The 19,373-nt window shown below is 39.2% G+C and overlaps 2 protein-coding genes across 2 annotated transcripts in view; both read left to right on the top strand.

Moving 5' to 3' along the window:
* LOC124128704 overlaps positions 1-19,373 on the top strand; it is a 68,832-nt gene that overhangs the window by 16,476 nt on the left and 32,983 nt on the right. The window lies entirely within an intron of this gene.
* On the top strand, positions 441-8,247 carry LOC124128700 (hemicentin-2-like). Its single transcript, XM_048398147.1, has 12 exons — positions 441-565; positions 894-972; positions 1,640-1,778; positions 2,215-2,375; positions 3,491-3,745; positions 4,359-4,628; positions 5,470-5,766; positions 6,113-6,268; positions 6,459-6,477; positions 6,967-7,004; positions 7,347-7,411; positions 7,856-8,247. The coding sequence occupies exons 2-11, from the start codon at positions 897-899 to the stop codon at positions 7,376-7,378; spliced, it is 1,443 nt and encodes a 480-aa protein (XP_048254104.1). The 5' UTR covers positions 441-565; positions 894-896; the 3' UTR covers positions 7,379-7,411; positions 7,856-8,247.

The raw sequence follows: 19,373 nt of genomic DNA, 5'->3' as shown, positions 1-19,373 counted from the left end.
GTTTTTAAATTTGGTGCGATGCTATTATCAACTGTCATTTTGAAGGCTCTGTCCAGGAGGTTAAATACCGTAAAATTATTGTCCCCCCGTGTGGCACGTAATCTTATCATAATTGATGTAACTATCATCAACCAGTGTCTTTAAGCCAACTCATTGCTGAGTATTTTTTAATATTGGCAAGTGATGGAAGTCCCCATGATCCCCAGCGAGGTGGCCTAGCTTTGGTTGCTGGTGGCCCATAGCCCGTGTTTTGAATCTGTATACATGATATTGTTATGCTCAAATATATTTCATTAATTGTTTTTTAAATATAACCTTGCTAACTTGGTCTCGTTGCAATATGGCTGAAATAATGGTGATGCGACGTTAAATGTTAACTCACTCACTCACATCACCTCGCCTGTATACAATAGTGTATTATCTCCTGCACGCCGACATAGATAAGAGACGAGGCTTTGACGTCAGTCTGACTTCGTTGCATTCAACAACGGGGAGCTTGAACTACAATGTGAGTCAAGAGGAGATATAGTGCTGAATATTGGCGGTAACATCAGGAAGGGCTGAGGTAAGAGAGTCACGTTATGTCTACAGTATTGTTAATTGCTACTTTCTTACTTCAGTGTTTTGAAGTAAATATTTCCTTCAAACATAACTTGTACCAAAAACTAATAATGTTGAATACATCTTTACCAGGAAGTAGCTCAGTGTTTGATCTGAAGGCCCTGCTGTCATGGATCAGCCATTTGTATGTTAAGATGTTAAGACTCCCAAGACTTGCATCAGTAACTGTACAAACAGGTTGTAATAAGGACAAGTACATGCATCATGTCCTACTTATTCCCAGACTGACATGGTGTGATAGCATTTGTTATGAATATTTAATTTGTTTTCAGAAAATGCTCGCCGTAGTTATGAAACGTCACATACCGTTTTTTGTTGCACTGTGCATGCTTCACCTCACTACAGGAGCAGGTATTATACTTCTCTCTCTGATATAACATATGACCTCATTGGCGAACTTGTAGCCGATATTATTATTGTTATGGGTTCACCTGATATTGAATCTAAATATATCCTCTAAATACACAGCGAGGAAAGTAAGGGTAAAATAGGCCAGGGGGAACACAACACGGTGTATAATTAAAGTCAATGAAGTCAATGATACAGAAAGTGTGTAATGGATGCAATGCAGATGCATTAATACAGTAACAACTTATGGACAGGTTCTGAAAAAGGCACAATTCAGGAAAGTTTTTAATTAAAAACAAATTTCCCCTTTTAATAAATATCCACTGTTTTTCAAATGCTGCTCAAAGAAAGTTCTCAAGGTATCTCACGGTCTTTCACCCAGTGGTCATTCAAGTGACTTTCAGAACTTTCTTCGCTTCTTAACAAATGATACGATATGTAACTGACAACCAATGATTATACGTGTGACTTTCCAAAGACAAGTTATTAAATAAACATATGTCACACTAAGTTTTAAGTTGTGCATGTATACAGTAGTTCCGATCTCTTCAGCTGCATCTTTCCAATATAACAAATAAATAATGTACCTCATCAATCCATTTATAGGAACCTTGAGATCTAGATACATGTACACTGATCACTATAACATATCCATGAATGATGTTTTCAGTGGTTCTTCGTCTTGTTCCTGGACCAAACAAAGGTGTTCTGCAGATTCTACATAACAATACATGGGGAACATTATGTACGAACTACTACTTTGACTATAGAGAGGTCAATGTTGTCTGCAGACACCTGGGATTCAATACGTAAGTGCCACATGTGACGGAGAGACTGTTCAGGGCTGTTATCCTAACTATATGTTGTATATCTTGATTGTGTACTATTACAGCTGTCTCCCATCATATAAGTGATACAGAACATAAATGTGGGACAGCGAGAATGTGATATTTCTCATTTGAGTATCAGAATTTCTATATTCCTAACATTGTGGACAAACGGCTTATGTCCAATGCATTTTGAGCATTCCTGGTCTTCAAATTGAGAAATTATTGAGCGTTGTCTTACACGGATTTACTGTATACGATTGATATAAACCCATATAGTATATCCCTTATGCCATTTAAAGGGCATGTAACCATTTCAGACCAAAACTATACAAACAAGGATTTGACCTTAAGATAACATTAATAGAGAAAATCACCATGGCAAATTATCGCCTCACAAATGATCGAATCTTTTCAGCACCTTCAATACTCAGAGAGATTTTGGTTCACTACCTGGAAGTGTTAAATATTGGGCACAATTCAATTGCAATGGAAAGGAAAACAGTTTCAACAACTGCCCAAATTTTAATTTGACCCGCTGTTCTTCCCCAAGCACCTTGGGAATGGCATGCCTAAGTGGTATGTATCAAACTATTTTATCAGACGATCATAGTTATCACTTTGCACTGTTATTTTGCACAGGGACTGAAAGTTCATCAGTAGTGTTGGTGTTAAGATATAACTGTGCGATAGCACAAAAAATATACCACATCCTGATAGTGACACTGACAACTGTCACATAGGACATGTGTATGTTTTGTGAATCGCAAAAAAAAAAAACAGAAAAGAAAGAGGCCTGCTTTTGCACGATAAAATACTATTCTATCATGACATCATTTCTCGAGATTCGAACATACGCTCGCAACTTTTAAGACGTCGTAAATTGGACGACTCTATTTGTAAAGGGACGTGAGTTGTCCACCTTAGATGTAGCTGGGCAACGCAGATGATGGCAATCAAAATCGGGCGAGATATGACAATCTATAATGCGAGAAAAGGTACAGATAGTAGTCGTAGGAATTTTGAGAACATTCAGGAAATACCTAATCCCCCTGTTCAGAAAATGGACTTGTCCGACATTGCCGAAATCCTTTTGTATTCAGGGAGAATCAATATTCAAATAGTCCCCCTAGTTGTTTTATCTTATAAACAAAATGGCAGCATGGTTCAAAATCAAAATCAGTTTCAATGATAAGGAAATCGTTGCACAAGTTTGTATCGATTAAGACAGAGATAACATTTAATATATGAAACACACTGTGTTCAACGCAAACTCCTTGGTATTAGCGAATATACTCAGTGAAGCAGGAGTCCACTGGTTTGAATCGGTTGCCGACCGATCTCAATTATTTGGAAAATGAATAATAGCCTTTAACCAAAGTGTTTGGATGTATATGTCCAAGGCTTGTTTCTCTAAATATATGTCGACCACATATACATGTATGACAGGCATTGGAATTGTGTAACACCGCTACTTGAAAGCGAACATAAAGTGGACACCCTTATAAATGCTTAAAGATTTCCTCACCAAACTTAACTGTTATTTCTCCACACAGATCAATGTAACGCAAAACATGTGTCGTCAGAGTCGGATATACAAACAGACACACCAATGCTCTCTTGGTGCTCTGTGTGTGTTTTTTTATCATTGAAACTATTGCCCTCTTTTTCTTCTTCTCATTTACATGACACAGGCACCGAGAGTTTGATAACCCTTGGCAACGAGAAGATCAGGGACATCGAGGAGGGAGGATCGTTGTCTTGCTCAGTGTACACACGACAGTCTCCTTATGCGTATGTGTGGACCAAAAACGGAAACATACAATTTAACCAGGCTTCTAGGGCAATCACTCTGAAGCGCACTGACTCTGGGAACTTGACCTGTAAAGTTTACTCACGTACTGGAACCAAACTTCTTGGATCAGACTCAGTTATCGTTACTGTTCTGTGTAAGTATGGCACTGAAACATAAAATTTGTTTGTTGTTTAACGCCGTACTCAGCAATATTCCAGCTATTTGACGGCGCTCTGAACATGATCGAGTCTGGACAAGACAATCCAGTGATTGACATCCTCAGAATCTATCCACGAAAGTGGGACACGATGACATGTATCAGCCAAGCCAGCGAGTCTGACCATCCGACTTTCACGTGAAGTATAGTTGCCTTTTGCAGCATGCGTGGGTTGCTGAAGGCCTATTCTCACCCGGATCCTAAAGACACAAGCAGAAGCACTGCCTGTGTATGTTGTACTGTAACTGCAATATAAACAGGCATACGAGGGGTCATGAAGTGCAAAAGAGTACCGATATAATAACCGAATACCAATAAACGAGCTTACAAAACAAATATTTATATCATAACCAAATTACAAAAGACGTTTTTATTCAAACGGAAGTACGAGATGTATGATATTTGTCGTTTTCCACAGCAACAGGCGGGGCACATTGTGTCAAGCTCTCTGTTACTGTTAACACTTAATGACGTTTCAAGGGCATCTTTCAGTTAACAAAACTTGATGATTAAATACATCATGTCACTATAAAAGTGCATAATATTTTAGACCACCCTCACAGCCTCACCACGAGAACAATGTACGCCCAACGAGGAGACACAGTGAACCTGAGCAGGTCTGACATAAGCCTCCCTCCACCACACGTCTACAGATGGCGCCAGACAGGGCTGGACTCCGAGTTCACTGAATCCACCAAACCTCCTGTCATACAAAAAATACAGCTCAATCACAAGGGGGACTATATCCTGGATGTGACAAACAGATTTCCCAGTGGAAGTTCAGACGCTGGCATTGATCTTATCAAACTGTATGTTTCATGTAAGTCACATTCTTTTGACCAAAACGGTTTTTATCATTTCGACGTTTATAAATTGACTTGTGGCCTCCTATTGTAATTCAGTTTGTATAGTTGTACACGATGGTTGCATCTGCTAAATTATATTCAGACTAATGCCTACTTTCTCTTACTTACACCACAACTATCCACAAAGTTGCAATATTCAACCTATCACTTAATTGCTAATTTTACTCAGGCCTTATCACATTAACTGAACTCACTGACAAACTGGCTACAGTGTTCCTCCATCAGCTGTAGAATGTGACAAAATTCATGTGGATACTTTTCATAGTCACACCGCGTCAATCAAGAAAACTGCACTCCCCCTGAAATCGTCCAGATTATATTATTAGATTTCCGGATTATCGACTCATGAATAAAGATTCTATTGTTATTTGTTTATACATGTTCGGCATTTATTGTAAGGTGTGTTTATGTCTGGGTTAACGTTTTCTGGACCAAGGTGGTTTCAATGAATGTATTTGTGACTTCTTTAATGGACAGATAAATAAAAATCTCCACAAAAAACCTCAGACTAAAGGAGATGTATTTGAACATGATTGACAACACTGGTTTCTCTTGGGTCCTGTCATTCTTGCTTGCCGTCAGAGGCGACTAACGGGATTGGGTGGTCAGGCTCACTGACTTGGTCGATGCATGTCATCGTATCCCAATCGGATCGATGCTTATGACGTCAATCACTGGATTGTCTGGTCCAGACTCGATTATTTACAGACCGCCGTCATATAGCTGGAATTGCTGAGTGCGGCGTACAACAACAAAGAAACATTCCTAAAATAAATGCCTATTTTACACTTCCAGATGCTCCCTCCGTCAAATGTGACAGGGAGGTATCAGTTGTAGTGGGTCAGTCTCTCAATTTAGAGTGTGACGTTGATGCCTACCCAGACCCGCACACCCTGACATGGTCGCACATCACCGCCTACCAGAAAGAGGTGGCCAGCATGACTGAGAAGTTCCGTGTTCCAGAAGCCTCCCATGCTGATGGCGGCCTCTACAAGTGCGAGGCCAGGAACAACATCACTAACCGACGTGGTGACGTTGAGGTTGGCGTCGGGGCGTGCACCATACGGGTCACCGTTCATTACTCTAGTGAAGGTAAACTCTATAATATCCATCTTTCCACTCCAACAATATGAGAATTGTTTGAAAATCAGTGAACGTAACGCATATTACTGTCAGTGAGTAAGTATGGTTTTACGCCGCTTTTAGCAATATTCCAGAAATATCACGGCGGGGGACACAAAAGTGGGCTTCAAACAGTGTACCCATGTCGGGAATTACTGTTATTAATAATGATACGATTGAGATAATAATTGATTGATGATTAATGACCAAGTTGTTTTGTGTCTTAAATATGAGAAAATGTTTTGGACAGTTCATGTCATCGTGTATTTTTGTATATTTACAATCACATGCTCGTTTATATATTCTTCAATTTCAGCTTCGACATTGCTAGTTGTCGCTGCCAAGTCAAATGATAAGGGAGGCAACTCTATGACGACTGTTGTATATGTTGTTGGGAGTATTCTTGTGCTGATTGCACTCTGCCTTGTCATCGTTCTCGTGGTGCTGACACTCAAGCGTCTCCCGATAAAAGGTACTTGCAGTTAGTCTGGCACATATTAATACATAAACAATCGAAATAAACAGGCCATTTATTAAATATGATGCTGAAATAATTCTTTTCGCAACAAAGTGTGTTATAGTAGACAACTCAGTATGGTGGATTTATTTATCAGATGTGTTTGTAACGCAGCTTAAACATTTGTCTCTTTCTGTCTTTTTAGGGAATGGAACAGAAGAAGAGTAAGTTAATTTATTTGTCGTTGTTATTGTGTACATGTACATTGAAAAAAACTGTCTACGTGTCACAGTTTGAAACGAATATGAGCAATTCCCAGAGAAAAAAAAGACCATTATGCATATAGTCCTGATTAAAGTCTTTAATTTGTATGAAAACAAAAGCATAATTTACTTTCTCTTTTTGGGCGCACGGGTGGCCAAGTCGTCTTAGGCGCCGTGATTCGCTGTTCAGGGCTGCTTCCTTGGGCACGCCAGAAACCTATGATTGTGGCTTTGAATCCCGGTTCGCCCCGATTATGTTTCTAGGTTTGTCAGCACCAAACCCGTGCTCGTGGGTTTCAGCGAAGTGGTAAACGTCTGAGACCTGCATCACTTCGGGCTTTCCTACCACATTAAGCTGACATGCCGTGATATAACTGGAATAATGTTAAAAGCGGCGTTAACCCCAACTCACTCACTCATTCACAACTTTCCTTTTTTTCGCAAATTAAGGAAGAAGACAGAAACGTGCCCAGACCCTCCAGAAGAAGGTAACCCACAATAAACATATATTCGCAAGCATATGCGGCAAACTCTTTTTGCAAAGTTTTTAAAATCTCGAAAATGTCAATATGACAAAAGTCCTTGGGGTAAAGAGTGTAGCAGATGACTGATCATGAAGAGGCATTTTCATGAACTTGCCCTAGGTAAAACTACTTTGGATATTATAGTAGAATAGAATTGAGAAGATTTTATGTCCGCTGTAGACAAATATTTTACACGTTTGAAATGTATCAAATATTTGGGTCGAATGTGCATATTGACGTACGGCTTTATTAGCTTAGAGATTTGAGAACAATCTCTTAAGCAGTAGTTGTTATTGTTTTCTTCAGAGCATGCCTACGAAGGACTGTCAATTCGCTGAGACGGAAAGAAATAACCCGGTCCACATTGCAAGGTATTGCATCTGAGACATTATATATATTTTGTTTGTTTGTTTGTTTGTTGTTTAACGCCGCACTCAGCAATATTAAAGCCATATGACCGCGATCTGTAAATAATCGAGTCTGGACCAGACAATCCAGTGATTGATATCATGAGCATCGATCCACGCAATTGGGATACGATGACATGCATCAACCAAGTCAGCAAGCCTGACCACCCGATCCCGTTAGTCGCTTTTTTCGACAAGCATAGTCGCCTTTTACGGCAAGTATGGGTTGCTGAAGACCTATTTTACCCCGGATCTTCACGGGTCACATAATATATAATGTTCTTTGAATTTTACATAATCTACATAACATGTAAGATCTACGACATGTAGATAGCAAGCTGCGTGTCTCTACATGATGCCATCGTACCGACACAATTATGGATAAGTTTCCTTTTTTCTGTGTTACAGATTCCGCACAAGCCTGCCTCATCTGTTCTAAACGGTTTCATTGCGTCGCCATTCACGTTCAAAGAATACAGGATTCAATGTCAAGCAACTCACGATGTGTTTTCTTGTGAACAGATTGTCTCACTAGGAATACGATTTTACTTGCAGCTGCTTTCTTTAACATAATTTTGATTAACCCTTACCAGTTGGCTTTACAAGAAACATCACCAACTTGCATACTCTGTTGATGTTTGCTTATGGTCTTCTTGTATATAGTATGATGTATAACAATGTTATGTGTACTTCGTGAAGCATAAGTTTCTTTGTTTCTAACTCATATTGAAAATGGGAGTCGTTTAGTAACAATATTTTTACCATAGATGTGTGACATATCAGATATAATAAATAAATAAATAAATAAATAAATAAATAAATAAATAAATAAATAAATAAATAAATTCTCATAATTTGTGGACCACGGTGATATTTTTACGCTACATAAACTATTAATAAAAGTATTTTAGAAAATGAGAGTGAATATATGTACCATGGAGTAATTCTCAAAAGCCATGTAATTAATTCCACCCAGTGGTTATAGTGTGATATAGTGTGTTATTGTGTGAGAAACCATGAAAGGCAATGCATTTCATATTGACCAAAGCTTGATTACATAATATTACCCTTTCGATAACCTGCCAATCAAAATTAGTTGATGCCATGATAATCCTCATTCTAAATTACGGTTCAGAAATCTGGGGAGGTGAAAAATGAATCATAATGGAAAATATTCACCTTGAATTTATAAGCAAATTGTTGCCTAACACAAAGGGTAATCCACTTTATATACTGTATACAGAAAAAAGAAGTAAACCACTTTATATCACTGATGTGGAAAATGATTGCCTTTCCAACAAAACTAATCGCTGGAAAATCGTCAAACATATCCTGTATTACTTTACCCGTATATATTATACTAATATATTTCCATGTATACCAATGTATTTAAATGTATGGTGAAGACACATCTTGACGATCAGATTATAAACTTATTAATTATGAAATTAAAACGGAATTCTACCTAGATAATTTAGCCCCAACATACTAAATGCCAGTAATACTGTTGGCTGCATGTCACAGTGGAGAGAGGTCGCTAGACACAAAATACCATTAGTTACATCAGTTCCATGCTTGCCGTAAAAGGCGACTATGTTTGTCGTAAAAGGCAACTGACGGGATCGGGTGGTCAGGCTCGCTGACTTGGTTGATGCATGTCATCGATCCCAATTGCTTGGATCGATGCTCATGATATCAATCACTTGATTGTCTGGTCCAGACTCGATTACTTACAGACCGCCGTCATATTGCTGGAATATTGGTGAGTGCGGCGTAAAACAACAAACCAAGCCAAAAAACATCAGTTCCATTGTGTTCTTGTAATGACATTGCTGATGAGTATAATTACTTCACTTTTGAAATGTTTGTTACCTGTCACTCAAAATATATTCTGATGATGCAGGAAATCCTTCAATGTTTAAATTGGTCAAATTATTTGAATGCAAAGACAAACTTATCATGAAGCAGTTATCAATTTTCTGTAAATCTATTATGAATGTTTTTCAGTGATTATAGAACATGATGCCGCCATGTATGTGAATATACAGATAGTTCACTGTTAACCCTCAACGCACCATGTCTTGTGGGCTTGAGTAACATAAGGTTCAATTCAGTTCCGAAAGCAAGATTGCACATTTTTTTTCAAATGTGAACTAATCGTTTGTAATAACATGATTCAACTTTTTTAAAGTGAAATAAGCTGTAGCACGCTTTCTAATAAACACATGGAATTTGATCTTATTTTCTTCCTGATTCCTATGGCATTTAGTATAAGAAAAGGTACTGAGATCAGCTCCTGATGCTGTTATAAAAATAACAGTATCTAATGTAAATCCAAGGTTCTGACAACATATTATACAATGATATTGAAGATTTCTTGATTCTGATTGCTTACAAAGTGGTGTTATGTTTGCTTCAGAAACCACATTAAAATATATTATTACTTTTCACTGAAAAAATGTGCGTATCAATACATCGATAGCCTACATATCGATCCTCATAAATATGTCCGCCGATAACCCATAAGAACTGTACTAACTCTTCTAGATGCTGGGTCTCTAATAACGACTGGGGCGGTCGGGTAGCCTAGTGGTTAAAGCGTTCGTTCGTTACGCCGAAGCCCCGGGTTCGATTCCCGACATGGGTACAATGTGTGAAGCCCATTTATGGTGTCCCCCGCCGTGATATTGCTGGAATATTGCTAAAACCATACTCACTCACTCTAATAACGCCCAGTCAACGGCTCTCGCGAAATTGATAGACGGCCGAGCGTCTTATAGAGGAAATACGGTACGCTTGATGTCTGATGTTTTGGCGACGATTTTGACGTTCTAGATGAGATGATGAGATTAGCTTCCAAGACAAAGGCATATCCTTTGCACACAAATGATAACGTTTATGAAACTGTTAGGGATATGGCAGGAGGGGATTTGAATGTCCATCAGAAACCACTCATGATATCAATCACTGGATTGTCTGGTCCAGACTTGATTATTTACATACCACCGTCATATAGCTGGAATGTTGCTGAGTGTGGCGTTAAACAACAAACCAACTAATTTGAACACCTCATGTGACCTTGACAGCAGAATAGGTGTAGACTGTCACCCGAATTAATCTCTTGAAAGTTCCAAAAGGATACACACAAAATATATCTATATACGATGTATAACAGATCTATCCAGGCATAAAAAAATTCTCGTCACGATATAGTTGAAATACTGCCCATGACACGTTAACTTTCAACTTTCGCACTCACTTTGTTTCAACAAAGCCATTGGTAAACTTTTCAATGTAGGATGGTAAAGATAAACATGTCTTCATGAAGGATATTAACATGTAGTTGCACACACAGGAGGTATACCATGGTTATGTAATTGTAACTGCCACAGTCGAGCTGTGTGAACCAGCCTTAGTAAGGATTAACATTGTAATACTTCGGGTTTGGCATACTGTTTTTCATAACGATACTGTTTACTGTAACACATGCAAATACATGCTTTGACAAAGACCATTACTGTACCTAACATTTCTACCGTTGCCGTTTCCTAAACATAATAATTAATAGATAAACGTCTTGTTTGTTATCGGACTTTATTATTACTTTGTTATTTAGTCTTTGATGGTGTAAGCCTGAAGTTTCAAATACTAACTGAAGGTCGAAATACAAATTGATTTGGTGTGTATTTAAGTTACAATATGTACATAATCATTCAGATTTTGGAATTGTGTTGTGTAGCCCGGTATCAATATTAGGCCTTGTACATTCAACTCGAGCTAGAGCAAAATCGGGAGCAAGTGTACACAAGGTCTACCTACTGAATCAAGATTAAATAACATTTCGTATGCCTTACGCGGAAGTCTGTGAGATGGCATATGTAGTACTTTTAGTTAGTACTTTTAGTCAGTTTAAGGTCTATGGATACCGTCCACATTCCCCAACGAACATTACACTGGGAGTGTTAATACCTGTACGACAATAATATTTTCATTGGACCATTTCCTGCTATCTACTATTCTACTATCTATAATCTTAAGCCCAAATATATATCTAACTGTTCCATATAGAGTTCACTCATGCGCCGGAGGCATAACTTATGTTATGTCACTTATAAAACGGCCATATATAGAAATTCCAGCCTGGACGCGAAAGTCTACTTTTGTGAATACGTGTGACAATTTAGATAAAACCAGGCTAAAAAGCGCAGGGCTCACTAGTGTTATACCCCCAACTTCGACTCCAACATATTTCTAAGTTCAAAACATGAAAAACGAAATATTGTCCAAAAATATCCAATTATTTAAATCAAACATTGGACCGGACCCCTTCTATCAGTATGGAAACTGTTCGTTGAATTTGAAAAGGAGTCAAGTCCTTGGTTTATGCCCTCAATGCCGACGGCCAAACTGAGTAACACCAAGTACCTTGCAATTGTTTTAACGTCTTTTGGTATGGCGCGGGCAGGTATTAAACCCCGGAATTTCCGTTTTGTGGGTATAATCCACAACAACACGGTAGTGGTGTGAATAAGGTTAGCAGCCGTAATTAGTTCCGTCGTCTCTTCCCTGACAGTTTTACTATTGTATCATTACTGAACACGACAACCTTCCTTTTGACTTACTGTTTTTCTTGACTGGCCATCCAGCAAAGACATTCTCTCCATCATAGTATATGTGACGTCATCACGTTATGTGTGTGCATAGATTTGTTTCTGTTCCAGCTATACCACGGCGGTATGTAAATAATCCAGAGATTGATAGTAAGAGCAAAGTACCACGCTGTCTGGACACGATGACAAGCTACCAGCCTCCGAGCCTGACAACCAATTCCAGGAAGTCGACTCTTGCGACAAGACATGTTGCAGGGGACAAGTTCTATCACGGAATCGCCACTGATTGACCATAGAAATTATGATCAGAGAAGGTTCCGAAAATAATCGTCGCAAGAATGAGCCACAATTGTTATCATGTATGTGATTTCGCTGATTGCAAGTCATCGTATTACTAGGGGCAACGGGTGGCCAAGTCGTTAAAGACGCCGCGATTTGCTGTGCAGAGTTGCTTCCCTTTGGTACGCCAGAAACATGATTAATGGTTCGAATCCCGGTTCGCCCCGATTATGTTTCTAGGTTTGTCAGCACCATGCCTGTGCTCGTGGGTTTCAGAGAAGTGGTAAACGTCTGAGACCTGCATCACTTCGGGCTTTCCTCCCACATTAAATTACAGGTAGGTGTGTTGATATTGCCCCCGCCATGGTAAAACGATGAGTGAGTGAGTTGGGTTTAACGCCGCTTTTAACAGTATTCCAGGTATATCACGGCGTGTCAGCTTAATGTGTGAGGAAAGCGAATCGCGGCGCCTCAGACGACCCGTGACAACCTCATAGCACAACAAAGTGATTTTGTTCCCTTTCAGAAGTATTGAATATTCAAATCTTGATTTTAAGGCAGTAACATTCCTAAAACAAGCGCAGGTGTTGACTGTGTGGCCTCATGAAGAAAATGTCCTGATGGGCATGCAACCCTCTTACAATAAAGAGTTTGACTGACAGGCTTTTGAAAGATATATAGTGTTAATCTGACTTATATTCTGTGAAGTATGCACATGAAACCTTAACTAATGGGTAAAGGACTAATATGGCGTATAGACATATTCCATCTGGGAGCTGCAATGGTCACATACCCAAGCCCATGGGATTCATCACTTCGTAAATGTAAGACCTACATCCCTGGCGTGTCATATAAGCTAAGCTAATGCCGTGGTAACTGATATACCGTCCAAGTTGACTTATAACGGCTTAAACCCCAGTTTCATTCACTCCAGTCGCACTGAACATACCGTATCTACTTGCAATCTCGCCCCGATTTGATTTCTAGGTCTGTCAACATCAAACCCGTCCTCGTGGGTTTCACCAACGCGGTGAACATCTGACTACTGCATCACTTCAGGTTTTCGTCCCACATTAAGCTGGCACGCCGTGATACGACTGGAATACTGTTAGCGGCGTTAAACACAACTCACTCAATCACTCTAATTGCAATGATGTTAAAAACGACCACCTCCACTACTACTACTACTACTACTACTACTACTACTACTTCTACTACTACTACTACTACGAGTACTACTGCTGTTGTTGTTGCTGCTACTTCAAATACCACATTTACTACATATCAACTTACAGACAACGTGCATTCCCAGCGCCCATTGGAGTTAACTTTCCCAGCTGTCTGTCAAAGCTAAAAATATTCTCAGGAGATGAGCTGCCATGCGCTGTCACCCGTCAAGCTACTCAACATCACTGTCATATCTGAACTCCACCTGACCTGAAACATGTGTTCTGCACATGGTTACATTACTCGTGTCGCAGTTATTCGTATATACAGATTGAAAGGAGTACAAAATGAATCAGTTTTACCCCCACCGTTTCCCTGTGTTATATATGCAACGGCAGAATCAATAATTAAGTGACAATCTACGAAACATACTGAAGAAATATGACAAAATACATTCACAAGGTTACACTTATCGACATGTTTATGATACAAATGTTGGGGAGGAGTGTCCAGTGCCACACAGGTACTAGACATTAAGACCTTTATTACTAGCTAAATATGTCTTTTTCTTCGAAATATAATTTCTCAAAAACATGCTAAATTTACAAAGTCTTACCAGGTCGAACAAAGTGGGTAGAAACTGGTGAATGTACACTAAAAACACTGAAGTCGTGTACGAGTTGTATGATTACACATTCATCTATTTTAGTGAAGGCTACGTTCCCGGGAAGGCATGGCGTTATACAATGCCAGCACGACCAGGATGTAAAAAGCCAATATATATACACAAGGAAGGGCCATGTTAACCTAAATGCTCGTCAACGCGTAGCCAGTCACAGCTTTACAAAACTTTGACAACGCATTGAATCTATGGTCGACTAGATGTAACAGTGAGTATTTCTTCGTTTGTAAATGTTTGTCAAGCTGATATATATGTGCAATGTAATGGTGGCTCAGAAACACATAAAACTTCTTATATAGTCGAGTGGAGTCTGCCTTTAGCAGATATGTCTTTTGCTTATGGAAAGGGTTTGCCGTTTGTATTTATACACCAGAAACATATCTAGAATGTCTGGAATGATCAAATCAGTAGAAATATCAGAAATGGTCGAAATTAACTAAACTTTGGACAGAGAAAAATAAGATATTAATAACGTGAGGCCTTCACCATGCACAGTCGGCGACCAGAGGCGAAAACTGTGAGTACTGGTATTTAGTACCTCCTGCACTTTGTCAGTTTGGCTTTGAACAAGCCTCGACATATCATAAAGTTGCAATGCAAACCAGGATGTGAGAAAGAATTAGCCTCCTCAATTGCTTTCACCACATGTATGTCCAGATGGCTGGAACGTTCTGTAACGTAATACGTGTTTCCTCCTGTAGGTTTCAAGCTTTGCTGGTCTTCAAGTACCGGTGGGTCGTAATTAAAATGTATTATGTAACGTGAAACAAAGTTAATATGCACCTTCGGATGAGCCTGAAACACTATATTCAATGTTCACTATATTCAATCAAAACAGAGAGAACTGTAGAGGGTTCGATACATGGTCGCGCACATGAAATACTATGCATGCCATGTTGTTCATATTACCTATTTGTATGAAATTAAAAAATAACAAATGTGAGAAGAAAATACATAAAATGAAATCTGCTTTTTTATTTATGTATATGTTGTGCGTCCCATGTACATATTAAGAAAGATTAAACCACATTCTTGTAAGCACGCGTATCAATCGTTTAAACGAAAGTGCAGTACATTTATTTACCATAAACAACTAAAACAGAACGGTTGATGCCTTTTACTAGAAATTGCTGATTTGGCTATAGATAACAGTATGTTGCATATAAACACATATGGTCTCTTTTCTGTGTCTTTATGTAGTGTTTTGAGGCATGTGTTAATAGTCAGGTGTTAAATATACTATAAACGCATTGATAGTATGTGAGGGGTTCTTGAAATGTTTCAAACTTGAATTCATTGTTTTCCTTTGTATCGTATGTTTAGTATCATCATTTCAGATTGATTGATTGTTTGTTGTTTAACGCCGCACTCAGCAATATTCCAGTTAGTCGCCTCTTACGTTAAGCCTAGTCGAAAGAAAGCATGGGTTGCTGAAGACATATTTTCCACCTATATTATTGATCTTCACGTGTCCATTTCAGATGGAGTATTGTAGCCCTAGTCTATGGAGATCAATCGTACCATTCTTCACAGTAGTTTTCTCCTCTGCATGTGTGTGTAAGTAAAACCAAATCATCAAATGGATTACAGCAACAGACAGTAGACAAATAGCAACAGTAATTGAGGTCAAATCAGTGTATTTATTTACATACAGTGAAGCTTTTACACTGTCAGCAGCTTACCGCTTTCCCCTTCATTATGACATTGACCAGTAAACTAGTTGCTATTATGACAAGTTTGGAAAAAAGTTGAGTTAATATAATAGATGTGTCGTAGTTCAGTGCAGGATACAAGGAACAAAGTAGCAATAAGTAAATTAAGTGCACACTTATGATAGATTCAAACAGGGATCTCTGGAGGTTTGGAAAGAGCGAAGTGAAGTTTCGATTCTTTTGATCGACACATTTCAGGTGGAGGTTTTCAAGTGCGTCTGGATCCAGGACCTAACTATGGCAATGTTCAGATGTACCACAACGGTACTTGGCAGAGGGCGTGTCTTTACTACTTCCAATACTTTGGTCCAGACGTCTCACATGTCATGTGCAAGCAGCTTGGTTTCAACACGTAAGTTTCAGAATGAGTGAGAAGGCACGTCCTGCACTTTGAGCAATATTGCAGCCAAATCACGACATTAAGAATCAGGGACAAAACTCTTTGCTTAATCATAACACAAATGCTGCTAAAGGCAGACTTAATTATACGATACCGACTATGTCAAAATTATGTGTTTTTGAATCACTGTCAAATGGTGATGATACCAGGTTGTTGAGATAAACTGGGAGTACCCGGTCCCACCGGTGACCCAGTCAAAATACACCTTGTGTTTCCATTTCGGGAATAGAGCATTTGGCGAGAAGAAACAACACTTTAACCAACAAGCTTTCCTGCCACCATGGATGTGTTACACCATCAGCTATCTATTCATCATGCAATGATTTTGACATTTCGACATTTCGAGTTATGTTATTATGAGTACCTGTTGGTGAATATATATGCAATTTGCCCCTTGTTTGAATTAGTCATATGTGCTTGCATGGATTAAACATTGATTCTTCTTCCTTCAGCACACGCAATGTAGCTATGCGTCAAACTGGAACACAACATGGACTATTTTGGCATACACGGATTCAATGTTCACCAGTAGAAACAAATCTGAGTCAGTGCTATGTAAGAAGTATCACAAACACAACATCCTGCTATGAGTATCACATACCAAGAATCGCTTGTTTATCGGGTATGTTAAAAATATATTTATTGTATCAGTATATTGAAATACTTGTTTCAGAAACATGAAATGATGGCTATCACTCTTAGTTTAGTCTGATGGTGTCCCCCGTCGTGATAGTGCTGGAATATTGCTAAAAGCGGCGTAAAACCATACTCACTCACTCACTAGTTTAGTCTGATTCTTTATTGTGAGCGTTACAATGTTTACAACGTTTTGATACACTTTGCCTGTTGTGTATCATGTGGTATCTTGATATCTGGACATACATGGGGTATCCCTGACAAGGTACATGCACACATGGTTTTGGATAGCACAAGTATTGGACTGGTATATGTAACGCATATACAGCACACTATTTACATATCTAGGTTAGCTCAATACATCATGATTTGGGCACGTTTGTCATAACACCGCGTTAACCTCTTTGCGCTGACATGCTTCGTCATACTTGTTATTTTAATGAAATCTACAGCCAACAAATACATCCGGAACAATTATGGGGAAATATCCGCGACAATAAGCCTAACCTGTTGGGATTCTAGGCAGTTCTTTCAAATATTTGCCTTCTTTCAGATAACGAAACACGAGTTGATATTGTGAACCACAATATCACAGTCGCTGATGGACTCAGTTTCAACACTGAATGCAACGTATACACACCTCAAACAAGCTTGACCTATCACTGGAACCACAACTGGAAGAATCTATTTTACTCGGGACGCTATTTTTCCGGGAAAGGTAACAGGACCGTAGCTGGTAACTGGACTTGTTCAGTGTCTTCAAACGGCAAGACACTTGGATCAGATTCCACAGTGATCAATGTTATTTGTAAGTAACGTGAATTGACTTTAACAACTATACAAATAATGTGGAAACCGGGAAATATTGATAGTAATTTCGAATTATTCTATGAAATCAAACGAAAGAACCATATGCTATTTCCATGAAATGAAATACTTTGTGTCGTCAGTTTAATTTTCGTAATGAATTAGTATTTAGTAAAGGAGTCATATTTCATATAATTTAATCATAAGGATACAGTGGAAAAGATAATTGTACTGTTTGTGTTTGTAGATCCTCCAAAACGAATGCAAAGCAAGATCATCTATGCAAAAGTCGGTGATACTGTGAGCTTGAGTGAAACGGACGTTTCTTTTCCTTCACCGGAGACGTTCACTTGGCGGAGACTTGACACGAACTCGTCCTTCGTCAGATCTGTGACACCGCCTGTCATGTCTAACATACAGCAAACTGATGCTGGGGAGTATATCGTTATGATTCAACAGCCTGCATATTACCTAACACAATCTGCACCTGCATACAGAGGGAATTATTCGTTCGGTGTACAATTGGTAAAGATACGCATTCCATGTAAGTACATCATGTGTTGGTAAGAGGCGACTAACGGGATCGGGTGGTCAGGCTCGCTGATTTGGTTGATGCACGTCATCGATCCCAATTGCGTGGATCGATGCTCATGATATTAATCACTGGATTGTCTGGTCCAGACTCGATTATTTACAGACCGCCGTCATATAGCTGGAATATTGTTGAGTGCGGCACAAAATAACAAACCAACCAAACAACATCATGTTTTGTGACTGGTGCTTCCGGCCGTTGTTGCAGAATACCTTCATTTTTCGCGAGCGCCTGGTATCAGCACTTTGATATTGACTTATAAACACATGTTAATAATGTAGTCGGTATCGTACAATGGCTTACACTTTATTCTGTCCTTCCAATTGCATCAACTCAATAAGCAAGTAAACATTCAGCTGCAGACGTGATGCATGTGGTTGAATTGATAGCCATGCATGGTGTTGATTTAATTTCCGTTCTATATTTTCGTCTTCAATACACTACTATTGCATTTTTCTAATAGTGTTTATAAAACTTAAAATTATATTCCCAGACCCGCCTTCCATTCAGTGCGAGGAGATTGTTCGGGTTGTGAATGGTCAGTCCAGAACAGTACAGTGCAAAGTTGATTCCTATCCAAGACACCATGTGATGACGTGGACGCTGGCTACAGCAGCTGGAACCAGAACTCAGTCAAGCGACAAGGACACCTATCACATTGTCAACGCCAGTGCTGGAGATGAAGGGAATTACACTTACACCAACAACCTGACATACCCGGATGGTCAAGTCGAGACAGGCACTGGGACATGTGTCATTAAAGTGAAGGTCACATCGCCCAGTGGTGGTAAGTTTAGCGACCAATCATTTAATATGCCTTTTTGTTGTTTAACACCGCAATTTGCATCTCTATGATGGCGACCTGTATATAATCGAGTCTAGACCAGATCAGGCAGTAATCCATATTGTGAGCAACCATCCAAACTGTCGGGCAACGAGCACACCCTATCAAACAATTCACTCATCGGACCTACCCATCCATTTGGTCGCCTCTTACGACCACCACAGGTTGATGTGGACATATTATCATCCGGAATCCAC

The sequence above is a fragment of the Haliotis rufescens genome, unplaced genomic scaffold, assembly GCF_023055435.1.
Source record: "Haliotis rufescens isolate VD_foot unplaced genomic scaffold, xgHalRufe1.0.p SCAF_18, whole genome shotgun sequence".
NCBI lineage: Eukaryota > Metazoa > Mollusca > Gastropoda > Lepetellida > Haliotidae > Haliotis > Haliotis rufescens.
This window is presented reverse-complemented; position numbering and strand designations above follow the sequence as displayed.

Bases quoted from the DNA above. Each gene is read 5' to 3' on its own strand.
- LOC124128700 (XM_048398147.1), top strand. From the start codon at position 897: ATGCTCGCCGTAGTTATGAAACGTCACATACCGTTTTTTGTTGCACTG. The intron at 2,376-3,490 runs GTATGTATCAAA...TACATGACACAG, and splicing joins GGGAATGGCATGCCTAAGTG to GCACCGAGAGTTTGATAACC. The intron at 7,005-7,346 runs GTAACCCACAAT...TGTTTTCTTCAG, and splicing joins CCCAGACCCTCCAGAAGAAG to AGCATGCCTACGAAGGACTG.